At 39.0% G+C, this 13392-nt stretch overlaps 3 protein-coding genes across 5 annotated transcripts in view; 2 read left to right on the top strand and 1 right to left on the bottom strand.

Annotated features, from left to right (window-relative positions):
* Svil (Supervillin) overlaps positions 1–10404 on the bottom strand; it is a 127041-nt gene extending 116637 nt beyond the window's left edge. The window contains exon 1 of one of the 3 annotated variants that reach the window (XM_017167315.3): positions 10169–10404. In XM_017167315.3, the coding sequence (XP_017022804.1) occupies positions 10169–10183 (15 nt within the window). In that variant the 5' untranslated portion in view covers positions 10184–10404. The remainder of the gene's footprint in view (positions 1–10168) is intronic. The other 2 variants (XM_017167316.3, XM_017167317.3) reach the window with 2 other exon arrangements.
* On the top strand, positions 8007–8639 carry LOC108075056 (uncharacterized). Its single transcript, XM_017167337.3, has 2 exons — positions 8007–8443; positions 8508–8639. Exons 1-2 carry the CDS (start codon positions 8063–8065, stop codon positions 8631–8633), a joined length of 507 nt encoding a protein of 168 aa, XP_017022826.1. The 5' UTR covers positions 8007–8062; the 3' UTR covers positions 8634–8639.
* On the top strand, positions 8660–9337 carry LOC108075058 (uncharacterized). Its single transcript, XM_017167339.3, has 3 exons — positions 8660–9023; positions 9084–9191; positions 9243–9337. Exons 1-3 carry the CDS (start codon positions 8760–8762, stop codon positions 9297–9299), a joined length of 429 nt encoding a protein of 142 aa, XP_017022828.1. The 5' UTR covers positions 8660–8759; the 3' UTR covers positions 9300–9337.
* Positions 10405–13392: the final 2988 nt, after the last annotated feature.

Raw genomic sequence — 13392 nt, 5'->3', positions numbered from 1 at the left:
CTGTTTCAAATTTGATCAGATGTTTCGAACCCACAAATAACGATTACAGGCTCATTTGTAATAATATTAAAAACGTTCGTTCCAATTTCTGAATATCGTCATTTCACTTAAAGATACTTGAAGCCGAAGAATCTGTCTCATGATCTGAGAAAATCGAGGCACACGTTTTTGAAAATAAGGCACCAATTCAATAAATGGTCTTACGACGGTCTCTTAATTGCACCGATTAAAAGGACGGACCTTTAACGTAAGGATTTTCTAGGAATTGGGTCTGATTTCTCCACCGCACACCTCATAGCTCAGATACTGCGTAGTAGGTTCAAGAAACCCACATTTGGTAACGTTAAATGGCAACTCTGGTACAGTCAACACATTTAATACAACCTTCAGCCTTCGGAAAGCCTTTTCTTCCGAGTTTGCCATGATTAACATGCATCTATGTAAACTATCGCAAATAATCATGATAAATTCCAAACGCCTTAACAATTGCATGATGAAGGTAGAAGATGCACTCTTCAAACCAAACGGCACGGCAGACCAAACAGACGGCAACTCGTAATTTTTTTAAATTAATTATTTTTCAACAGAAACATTTTTCCTTCACAGGGTCTGACATAAGCGGCAAAGGCCACTGTCCGAAACCATTTTCGAATATTGCTTCCGATAGTCTAAGCACAACCTATCGTAGCACAGGGCTCGCCAATGGGAAGGCAGATGTGCAAACAACACTGCAATCAAACACATCTCTATTCCCATCTTTTAGCCAATTCAGCTCCCAAATCAAAGAATAATTGGAAAGGGCTCACCCGATACTGTCACTGTTGAATCACACAAATCAACTCGCTTCTACATGCAGCTGATGCTGCCGCTCGCAGCCGCTGATACCCATCTCGTGCACACAGATGCAATGTGACCACCGTTATCACGCCTGAAGTGCGTCACTCCAGCTCTCCGCACTTCAGCAGCAGTTCCGCCAGTGTGCTGTTGTTGTTGTCTTCCATTCTTCCCCAAATTTTCTGGCCGACACTGATGACACTTGCAACCGTCCGGCTCAACACGCGACCAGTGCATTTGACTGCCTATCACGACTCCGGTGTCTCGCACCACGCGGCTGCGCAAGCCTTCGATGCGCCACTGAATTTAATATCGACCGAAAATCACTTTATCAGAATGCCCGCGAGGCTATGGTGAATCCCACTTCTGATGTCGGAGATATCCGTTATTTAATTTAACCGTAGTCGAGCCAGCGAGTTCTGTTCGCCTGCGCAGTCAAATCGAATCTGTCATCACGCCACTTTTCCTGTGGCCCTTTCACCTTTTCTTACTTTTCACTCAGATGTCATTCCTAGACAATCTCAAGCTGTCTCTCTCATTCTCTCCTATTGTTGCGACAGACGAACAGACCTCACTCAGTAACACTCCTGTTACCGACTCAACTGTCATTGCGCCTGCGCGCCAGCGACACCTACAGGGCTACCAATACCTGAGCATGCCGAATAACTCTGTTGCCATAGCAACAAGCTTTCCAAATTTGCACTTAGCAACCAACTCGCCGACATATGTATATATAAATATCTAGTTAATGCCGGCAAATTTTCGTATATACACCTGAGATCATTGCAGGGGAGGATTTGCGAATCAAAACCGCGAATGTCTTGGGAATGAATCACTATTTTGAATCAGATTTTGTCTTTGATTTTTTGTGTCGAATTAAATGTTTAGCATTATTTATGAGACTCGAGGGCAAGGCCAAGTTGGGCATGTGTTTTAGTAAACACTTTTAGTTTAGTTTTGCCAGACTTTAGCTAGACAACAGAGAGAAACTTTTTTCATAAAAGGAAGCCGCCAATCTTCAACCCAGAATCACCATAAAGCATTAACATTTAATTTCATATATCGAGAGAGCAGCTTTCAACATCCTTTGAGCCCGGTTAAGAAATGAACCAAAGCCGGAAGCGGGCATTTTACATTTCCGCTTGACAACAAACAACCGCATTTGAATGGGGAGTTGGTGATTATGGTTCGGTTTTGGCCAGAAAATTACATGGTAAACTTTTCATACTTCACAGTCAATGCGCCTGCCTGGCAGCCAAAACAAACTGTGAACGAAGCAGAACAACAGGTGCACTAATAGAAAAATTTAAGGTTATGATATTATAATCCAATATTAGACAACTCTTTAACTGCTAAAATTTAAATCATTATTCAAGTTTATAAATAACCCTTGCTTATCGAACTTTTTACAGACAATTTAATATATTAATCAGGCTATTTTTTATAATTTTCCCCCAGTGTAGATGCAAAAAAAGCAACGACAGATCCGCAAGCAATTGGATCTACATACATGCTTTCGACAGGCTCTGACAGGTGGTCTAGATTTTGTGGCCCAAGGTTCGAGCCTTCATTGTGGATTAGTTGCAATTATTGTGGCCTCTTGACATTCTTCTTTATGAAAGACAGGCAGCGGTCAACACAAAACTCAGCACTTACGCACTATTGATTTTTTCCTAGGCTTAAACCTATTTAAAGTCCCCCCACCGTTTGGTATATAAACCAAAAGAGTGTCATCGATTTGTGTTTGTGTGTTTGTTGTTGTTTCGGTTTGAAGACAATAAAAAGCCGACATCATTAAATAAAAGACGGGGTACTAAAGATACATCATCGAACTTGCCCTTAAGGGGCTTCAATTAAATGACCAAAAGGCTAAAAGCGAAATCGACGATAAAGAGCAATAAACTAAGGGCTAAAAAAGAGCGTTCCTTGGTTCGTTCGACTAATTAAAAAGCAAAATGTCTGATTTTGTGTTTGTTTTCTGTCTTTCTCTCTTTCGCACTTAATTGTTATTGAACTTAATTGGATTTGTTGATTACTTGAAACAACAATCGAAGCCGGTTTAAAGGGAATATAAAGGAGTAACTCAAGCCGAAGCCCAACCCAAGAAGAAATCAAAATAGGAAAAGTGTTTTTCTTATGTAATTACATGCACTGATTGCTTGTTTTTGGGTTTAAGGGGGATTTCTAGTGAAAAATGGTTTACAAGAGGATAGAAAAAAATATTTATTGTGATCCAAACGGCCTTTTAAGGAGGTGGTTATATATAAATAAAACCTAACTTAATCTAAGTGAAACCTATAAGAATGTTGTCACCAAGTCTGATAGCTTTAGCTCTAATAGTCTGATAGACAACCGGTATTGGCTAAATCAGATCGCCTGGTGATGTTTAACAAAATTTAAGTATTTTATGGAGTCAGAGATGTCTTCTCCAGTCACAAACAGTTTCGTTTGTTTTTCAGGCAAATCGAGAACTAGTTTATTTTTCTTGCATTAACCAGAATCTAGTTCCTCAAGATATAAATCTTCCTTTTTCCGTTTTATTGCGTCACTTAGACCACACAGACTAATATCTTTCTAGTATTTTTCCATCACACAATTTTTCCTCTACTTTTTACGAGATTATTTTTCCACTTTAATGCCAAAGATTTCAGTTGTCCGACCGCCGACGAGATCACGTAATAAATTTCATTATTTCAAGCGACGACGTGAAAACGAAAAAGCAATTGGGTACAGCTAAAAAAAATAAACTTACAAACATATATATATTCTACAAGTAGAATCAAAATTAGCAAAGCAAAAGCTAAGAGGAAAAACTTTTCCCTTTTATATTCCTTTTAAGCCAAGTAACAAAGGAAAATAAATCAAAGCTTCATTCGAATTGCCATTCAATGTGAGAGACAACAATTACACAACCAACTCAACTCCATCACCAAAAACATGGCCATAAAAAGCCCATTTCATCAATGTCAGATGCAGGGGTACTCGCCCCTTTGCCCCTGTGTATACCAAACCCAATCCCCTCCTGACATGTGTCACGGGTACATGGACATGGACATCAGCATATGAAACGTTTTCACTGATTTCTTTTGCAGCTGGGAACACGTGCGGCAATTATAAGCAAAACCCAATAATTTCGCTTAATAATACACGAAAACAATGGTCAAAAGACAGAGAGACAGACAGGGTAACATGGTGGTTCAATCGCACTTAATTATGGCCATTAAAGTAACTCTTTTAACGCATTTCTTTGCCGACATTTGAAGGTCATTGTATGGCTAGCTTGTTCATGACTCTCTCGAGCATTTGCATCGATTAAATTAAATATAGATAAAGGTACAACAACAATAATACAAATAATGTTTGCCTCGACTCAGGCCATGCCGGCGGCCTCAGTCATGCCAAGTTTATCGAATGGGAAATATATAAAAAAAAAAAACACTACAAACAAGTTTTCCGCGTTTGTCTATCGAATTAACAGGGGAAGCGTGAGTTCCGCTTCTAAGTTGGAAAAATTAACGATCCACCCATGCCTTTTTGATTCGTTACGTTTGTCCAATTGAAAAGCGCTATCAAAAACCCCGAAAAAGAAACTGTTATGGTAAGAACGCCTCCGAAAAACACCTTAACAAATAGCCAACGTTATGCTTGAGTTGATTGCATTAAGAACCACGCCTCGCCGGCATTGAACCTCTGAGCCCCCTTTTAAATATTTAAATTCCCAAAGGTTCTTTCTCTCGCTTCTGATAGCCCATGAAATGGGCCCCGTCAAAAATAAATCATCTGCCATCTATATCGCATAAGGAGAATGCCTTTCACGGGGAGAATATACCATAGAAAGGTCAGGAAGAAAAGAAACAGGTAGGAATCAAATGGTGGGGAATCAAAGGAATGATACTCTTTATTTGTTCCTTCATTCTTCTTGCCTGCCATTTCAGGGAATTACAGAATCCGATTCCGAATCCTGTTCTCTAGTTTCAGGTAGTTGTAGTAGGTCTTATTGTTTGTTGCAACCTCATAAAAAAAATGCGTTGTTTGTTTCGAAAAAGGTTCAGGACAGTTTTGGGATGGGTTCTCTGAACTTTAATTGCGTGTTCAGGACTCGGTCTGTCTCTCTCTTCTTTTGGTAATTAAATTGATACATATTTCATGGCAAGGGAATGCGGAATTATATGGTCCACGCCCCAGAAAATAAAAAGAAATTCCTCAACGAAACATAAAGAGGGTAAAAAGCCGCGCCCAAAGCATAAACAAAATTCCTTAAGGCTTAGCCAGAGCATTTTCAAACTGGCCAAGATCTCATGTGGCAGTGACTTTTATTACACATCGGATACGGAGGAGCCTGATTCCCGATCCCGACCACAAACCAGACGACATTTGAGGATCATTGACTCGCTCATGTGTAAATCTAGAGCAAATCAATATCAATATCAACTTCGATCCGGTCTCGACTTTCAGAGAGTTGTTGACCCAGAGTGTGTAACGGCACCCAAGGTTCTAGAGCCGATAGCAAGAGCATCACATTCACTTTACAAAAACAATATTCTCCTCTAATAAAAATACAACAACAAAAAATGTCAGAAATAAACTTGGAAAATAATGTGTCGTCTTGCTGAATGCTTTTTTGATGTATGGAACGAGCTTCTTTCTTATCGAGCCACACAGCCACTGAGATCATTTGTCAAAGTGTCAACTTGCTATTGTTTTTGTTTATTTAGTTTTTCGGTGTGGCATCCTCGTTTTGCCCTTTGTCTGCCTCTGAAATCTGAACACTGAAAATTGAGTAATATGCTCGGGATTTTTTATTGGTATGCGGGTCTCCGCCTGGATTGGAGATGGGTTAGCCGAGATTAGAGCGGGGAGTGAGTGATGCGGCATTTTATAGAATGCAGAGGCATCAAAATAAGAATGATGAGGAGCATCACGCTAAGGGGATTGGCTTTTTGCTGTTGCAAGAAGGCAGGTCGAAAAAACCAAGAAGATTGAAGATTCATTATTTCTTTGACAAGGCCGGTAGCTCAAGAGTGGATAAAGGAGAATTATGCAGTTAAAAGATCAAGATTGCAGCTGATGGAAAGTCAAGGCTAAATTAATATTTTCAAAAAAGTTCTTAGCTAAGGCAGAGTCGGCTTTTAACTTTAATGTTTAGAAATTGTTAGATTTAAGTGGGTAGATTCCACGTTAACAATGTTAGCTTTGGTAAAATTAGTTTTTTGTAAGACAAAACTTAAAATGTGATGGTTAAGACGAAGGAGCTTAGAGATAAAAACGTTTAGAGTGCAGGTAAAGGTTAAAACTTATAAAGAAGGGTTGCACAAAGCTCTGACCAGCGAGTAAAAAGGCAATTCTAACGTAATTCTTATTCAAAATCCCTTTCAAAAATAATTATTCCACTATAACTGATAATAATTTTAACCCCAAACTTTGAACAAACCATTTTTCTCAATCAATTTTCTTCACTATAATGACTCACAAATTGAATAAAACTACTCTAAAGAGTGCTCACATAAAAGAAATTGAGCAACGCTCGTTAAATATAATAAAATTACACCGTTTTTGGTAACCAAACTCAAATGAATTTTGCGCACTTGACACTTAAAGTGTCGTCACCTGTCGCACGATCAGAAACCCAGACATTTGAAGCCGTCAATTGATTATACAATTTAGCTGGCTTTTTTCTTCCATATACTATGTTAGCATTGACCGCAGTTAAAAAGTTGCAATTTCACACGATCCGACACGAGGCGATGGGAAAGAGAGATGGCTTACGCCCACCTGAGCAGACTAATTGCAGGTGGGCCTCCATAAGCAGAAAAGCAAGTTGGCGTTCAACGAAATTACATTGCGGAGGTGATTTATGCTCTCGAGTGCTTTTTTTTTTCGAGACTTTCAAAACTATCATCGAAGTTTGGTTTATTTTTCGCTTATTTTTTTGCAAATCATTTACCAAAATTGAAATTGTGTTAATTGAGCTTGACTTTGAACGGTGTTAAAGAAAAAAGGTTTTAAGTATAGCTTTGTGTGTAGGTAGGCCGATTTTATAGCGAGGGAAATGTTCTCTACACAGTGTGTGGCGAGAAGATCTCTAGAGAAGAAGCCATAGCAATGCAATTTGTGGTCTTGAATGAGAAAGCCTATGATTTGCCGTTGAACGCTTGAGTAGATTGAAGTAAAGATGCTGCTAGCAAGGGGGAATGGACGAAGAAATGGCCACAACATGGTAATAAAGATACGCTCAGCTTGGCAACTGGGCAAGTGGATCAATTCTGAGGAGATTCTCGCCGGGCGTTAGATTGCTGGATCTTGTCAACTTTCCACATGATCGATGGGGAGTGGCCAAAAAAGAATCATCTCGAAACGAATTCCGCTAATCAAAGAACTGCCACAAAGGCCACCACCAAGCACTCCAAAGATTTTCACTTCATTAAGCTGGCCTTTGTAAGAAGGAGAATCTATAGATCTATCGGTATAAGCCAGAGACTAACCGTTAAATTGTTTTTCTTTCTGTGCATTCTTTTCATTTTCGGCATTTTTAGTAATTCACTTGATTAAATGCATTGATCATTAAGAGAGACCAAGAGAGATAGAGAGAGAGAAGAATGGTAGAAAAACTAGTTTACAGAACCCCAAATAACGTCGGGCTTCCTGCCACTAGATTTTCGTTGAAGGTAAGCCACATTTTCTACCCGAAAAAAAAAAAATAAAGAAACAACAATGGACCTGAGAGGAGACACCTGCTGCTGGTCCAAGCCGTTAGCTACCGCCACACAATGGACCCAAGTCGAAGTGGAAGTCCAAGCCAGAGTCGTAGTCGAAGTCGAAGTCAAAGTCTCTGGTATGCAACCTGGTAGATATGCGCTTTATAATTGCACCGCTGCACCACCGAGTTGACCCACTTCTCTTAACCACACTAGATATATAGTAGAACCCGCAGTTAGGCCATAATTTTACTTGGTTTGCCGGCTACTGTGGGTCTCCCCAAAAAAAATATATAAATAGAAAAAGTTAAGTAACGTAAATTAGTTTTAAACAAAAGTCGAGACCCGCATGGGGCAGCAGAGCGATAATTTATGCAATGGTGACAAGTCTTTGAACTTTTCAAATGCATTTATCGCTGGACCTTTTCTTTCTTTAGATAGAACCTATAATCCCAGCAAGCTTTTCTTGTTTATTTTCGATCTCAACACTAAAAAAATTTCAGGTCAACCGAATTCAGTCTTTAAATAAAATTATGGACACGTTGCGCCAGAGTATTTCACAGTTTTTCAATAAATCCAAGCCCAAAAGTGTGGAGATACAGACAGAACCCAAACCAAAAGATTCGAAAACAGAAAAGGATTCTTTGGAACCCATAACCTCTGGGGACTTGCCTACGCCAGAGATAAAAATAAAAAAATTCAGCACCGAACCGAATGTTGCCGATTTTAATTATGAAATGGAATTTGTTGACTTTCTAGATCGCAACTCACCCAAGGGTTTATCCAAGAAGCTAATAGATATGCTGCCGTATCTAGAAATTGGCTTCTTTTCCTGGCCAGCTTACTGGTTATATCGCGGCTACAATTGGCAGCACAGGAGAAACACGGAAAGGATTTCTTTCTACATTCAAAGGGTGCGAGCGAACTCAAAAATGTTGCTAATATTTTATATATTAAATAAAACCCCTTTTCCTGCAGACCTATCAGCAGGCCAAGCTCATGCAGGTGGCCATTTTGGCCACTGGTGCTTTTGCTGTCAGCATTTCACGTTCTCCCCTTCAAATGCAAGGAATGGAATATAAAAAACCCAATGAATCCTCTTAAAATCAGGTAAGCCTTGATTTATTATTTCTATCCCTAGCTGGTTTTAGTCAACACCTCGGGTCCAAATTTAGCCAACATCTATTTGGCCAAAGAAATCAAATTGGAAGAAAAAACTAGCTAAAAAAAATGGGCATTCAGAACTTTTTGAGCGGTCTGTTTAAGAAACAATCAAACAAGGGCATTGCCGAACCATTACCTGCACCAAAAGCTCAGAATCTTGGCGAGGAAATAAGGCTAATGGTCAATTCCCCACGGTTTGAGAGCGCCTACAATACTGCCGCTCCATTTCTGTTCGCCGGCTTGGGAGCTTGGCCGGGATATTGGGCTTTTAGAGCAATGGATTATCATACCCACCGATCCCATATACCATTGGAGATCTATATAAGACGGGTAATAGTCAAGCTTATCAATTCACTTATAAATATATTACATTACCTATGTATCCCTCAGACCTACTATCAAGCCAAGACGGTGCAACTATTTATTATTTTGGCTGGCACTTATACAGTATTCAGGAACCACAAACTGTTGACTGCACAAAATGTTGATAACTCGCAGGTAAAAGGGGAATAAACACCTATTTGAGCCATCATACATTTTCAACATTAGCCAGCAGATTTTAAATATGACTTCTCTAATTTATTACGGCAAAAATTCGATTACTAAGTGAGAAATAAAAGCGCTGGATGTCCTAAAAAAAACGAGGTCTTTTCAATTTTATACACTCTTTGTTTTATTATAACTTTAAATTAAATAAATATTTTATTAATCACTCGTTTCATTATAGTCAGTCTCCCAAGCCGATGAGGAATTTCCCTCGGTTTCTGAATTATCCAACTCCTTTCTTATATTAGTGATAACGTTTGCCAGGATTCTGCCATCGATGCCTCTCTGAATAATACTGTCGCACATCACTAGGGTATCATGGTCTAAGCCAGTTTGTGCCTCTTGAGCTATGGCTTCCAAAACGGTCAGAATTTTCGAAATATTTCGTTGAGCCATTGTATTGGGATTTTGTAAAATATATTTAGACACAATGACATTTGATTCCATGGTTCTGATATACATAGATATTTTCTAGAAATCCCTGCCTTAATGGAAATTCCTACAAATACTTGATAATGGCTTAACCTTAATCTTTTAATCTTTCAAAGCCAACCCCTATCATCTAACCGTACAACCATTAGCGGGCTCTAATTTTCCAACACCGTTTCAAGTTCAAAGTTCAGTAATGAGACACCTGATCCAGTGAACCCCTCTCTCGGCGATGCATTCACCACGATCCAAGCCAGGTGGAAAGATAAATTAGCCACAAATTAAACAAATTATATACGCTAGAGAGCGGCACGCACACGCGACGAGTGGAAGAATGAAAATCTCAGCTGCTGGCGGACAATTAAAAAACGCTTAAATAAAGAGATCTTTTTTTCAGTTTCAGTTCAGTTTCTGTTTGCAAAGAGCAAACACTTAATTATAAGATTATGAAAGGGGGGTGGGAGAGAGCCATTGTGTGTAGCGCTTGGCGGCGGTCTCACCTGTATGAGATACATTTTGCTGCTGGCTGTGTGCTGTCTGTCTGCTGGCTGCTGGCTGCTGTTGTGCTTTTCCGTTTTAAGCAAAGGCTAATTATGCATCTGATGTTACTGATGTTTTGCTCTACTTCGAATACAGTTCACTTTTTATTGGTTCTGTTGCAATTGTGTTCAATTTAGAAACCGAAAAAAAGGGGGAGAGAACACGCTCGCTTCTCTTCCCCACTCAATGAAAATAAATTGAAAATCGTTTTTCGCTGCGAAAATGGTTGAACTTCACTTCAAAGCGAAGCTATTTCCAGCTTTGTTGGGGGTTCCGTTGAAAATTAAAAGGGAGTTTCTTGGCCGTTGTCTTATTGTACAGTTTTATATAGTCTGGCTATATAAAAGGCAATTAGTCAGCAGCGCGAGGGGTTCAATAAAGTAACGAAACGTAAAGTGGTGCTTTTTTATATATTTCCTTCTTAATTTTTTTCTTGCGGTAGGTTTTAAACCCTATCGAAAAGGGGTTGTTGAGGGTGGCAGCAGTTGTTTCTCTTCTTTTTTTTTTTAACACACTTTGCTATGGCAATAGGGTTTGTGTTTGGTGGAAAATGCCTTTACAAGGTGTTACTCGTTCGCACCGCACAAAATCGATCAAACAAATGAATTTTCAAACACAATGTATTGGAACTTGAGCCACAAGTAACAAGTAGATTTCTAAATATTTCGTTTCGTGGGTTTTGCGCAGGCGCAAATCTTTTCATTTATTTTTAAACTTTATTTACACTTTTATTTACAGTTCGTACAAGTGTTTGCTTTTATTTAGTGCATATTTTTAGTCTTGTTATTTGATTAAAAAAGAATTTGTTTCGTTTATATTATTATTGTTATTTTTCTTAACGCGTTTGCTTGACCATCGTGGCTGTGAGTTGAGCGCGAACTGAATTGAAATTCGGTTTGTTTGCGGCCGCCAAGCAGCTTGTGGATTGTATCTCACGGATTCCATGCAACCTCATCATCGCGTTTGCTTCGAACATGTTCCATGGAAATATACAATCTTGAACAGGTTCGAGCACCCCGGATTCTTTGGGGGCATGCACTTGAAATCGCTTTGACATTTTTGCGGCTGTCACAACTTCGGAATTCGGATTATTTAGGGGTTGGGGGCGCGGCATTATGCCCACGCGGAATTTAGTTAGTTAATTTGTTGATTATTCCGGTGCGTAATGGATGGAAATTGGTCTTAATGAAAGCAAAATGGTCTTAATAGGCGCAAGAATAAGGGAGAGTTAAGAGAAGGGCGTAAGTAGATAAGTTTGTTATAGGGATAAAGACAACTTCTGGGGTTGGTAAATGTCAATTACTTTTTTGAGTTTTTCAAAGAAATATAGGAATTTTTAAAAATTATTAATATTTTACTTAGCCAAAATAAATTTAGTAATTTTAATAAAATCAACAAATTATAAATAATACCAAAAGAGGTTTAAGAATTTTGTATTTTATTAGGCATTTAAAAAAAAAATAGTTGATTTTAAAAGTTTATAAGACATAAAATATTACAATTTTTAATTACAAACTTATAAAACTTGTATAAATAATTAAAAAAAAAATTGTACATTTATTTTTCAAGAGAAACATCTGTCTTAAAAAATCTCAGTTGAGGAAAATGGAAATAAAAACCCAAAAACACCTCAAAAAACCATAGAATTCCGCTATCAAATAACTAATATCTCCCTTTATAGATCCCACTTTTCCCGATCTGCAGACAAAAACCTAATCCGAACCAAACCTCATAACTATTTATCTCCCCACCACACCCATTCGGCATCGGCATATCTCTTTGCCTTTGTGGAACCCATTGCAACAGGTTCGCCAGGCATTCAAAATAAAAGCTAAACTAAAAGTAAAAAGGAGGGGAAAAAAAACCGCCAAGTGAAAAAAACGAGACCATAATAATTAATACCGATCGGCCGAGAGACCCAGCAGCCAAAGTGGAGAGAAGTGCGTAAGTGAAATAAAGAAAAACAGGAAATTGTTTGCTGCAAAATGTTGCGAAATATTTCATAACCTGCCAGCGCGAGCCTGCTGCCAAAGATGACAAAACTGCGGATGGTTGTGGTTTTTGGGTAAAAATTTCGCCCAAATACATAAATATATGCTTAAAGAGAGGGGCGTGGACCGGTCGATTATCGGGCACCCTTGAAATTAGCTTGGCTCTCTTGAAAAATGAAAAGGAAAATGGAAACTCTGGCTGACTTGGCCAATTTCTTGCTTGCCCGATCTGCTGGTATCTTGTGGCACAAATGTGTGGCACCGTGATAAATGCACCAAATAAGCAAAAAAATATATACATATATACTCAGAAAACTCAAAATAAGAAAAATAAGAAGAAAAAAACCTGCAATCAAGCAAACGAAAGTGAAACAAAAGCGCCGACGAGGGAGCAAGACAAGGAAAGAGACACATTGGAACGTTAAGCGAAAAACTTGCAATTTCCATTTTAAATACGCAACAACTTTCGGCTAGAGGCAGGCCGAGACCAAACCGAAGCCCCCAAGGAGTCCACCAACTCGCCGGGATCTCTTCCGCCTGCTCCTCCTCGGCAGCTGCTCAAAAAGCGATAAAGGGAGGGGCGGTATGGTGTGGATCTTAGGACCAGACCCAGAGTTACATTGAGAAAAATATTAATTAACATTGAACTGATCTTAACTTTGTTTTATTATAGTCAAGTTACTTTTAAACAGTAAATTTAAGTATTTTATAAGACTTTAAAAAAAGCTAAGATTTAATTTAAATAAGATTATTTTCTTTCCGTGTACCCATGGAAAAAAAAAACGACTTGGACTGGGAGCGCTAAGCGACTCCTCGGCGGGTTTTGTTGTCTGTGGATCGTCTGGCTCTTGATTGGAGCTGCCCTCCAGAAATCGAAGGAGCAGAAGGAGCCTGGGCGGGTTTTGGCGCTCTTTTGTTGGGTATGTCATCAACATAAATTTTGCCTCGCATTCATCATAATTTTCATGCATTTAATTTGTATCATAAATTGTCTGCTTTACTCTAGGAGCCGCCGCCGACGACTGAGATTGTGACTGAGACTGAGACTGAGATTGGGATGAGTTGCAAAGGGCCCATAAATGCCGAGATATGAAATCTTCAATTAGTTCTGGGCGGGATTTGGCAAGCAAAAAAGATTGGCAGACCAAGCTAAACTTGATTTCCAAGTCATGGGAGAAGTTCATTGAACGCCT

This window comes from Drosophila kikkawai, chromosome 3L, assembly GCF_030179895.1.
Source record: "Drosophila kikkawai strain 14028-0561.14 chromosome 3L, DkikHiC1v2, whole genome shotgun sequence".
Lineage (NCBI taxonomy): Eukaryota > Metazoa > Arthropoda > Insecta > Diptera > Drosophilidae > Drosophila > Drosophila kikkawai.
Note: the sequence above shows the minus strand (reverse complement) of the source record. Positions and strands in the feature narration are given on the sequence as shown.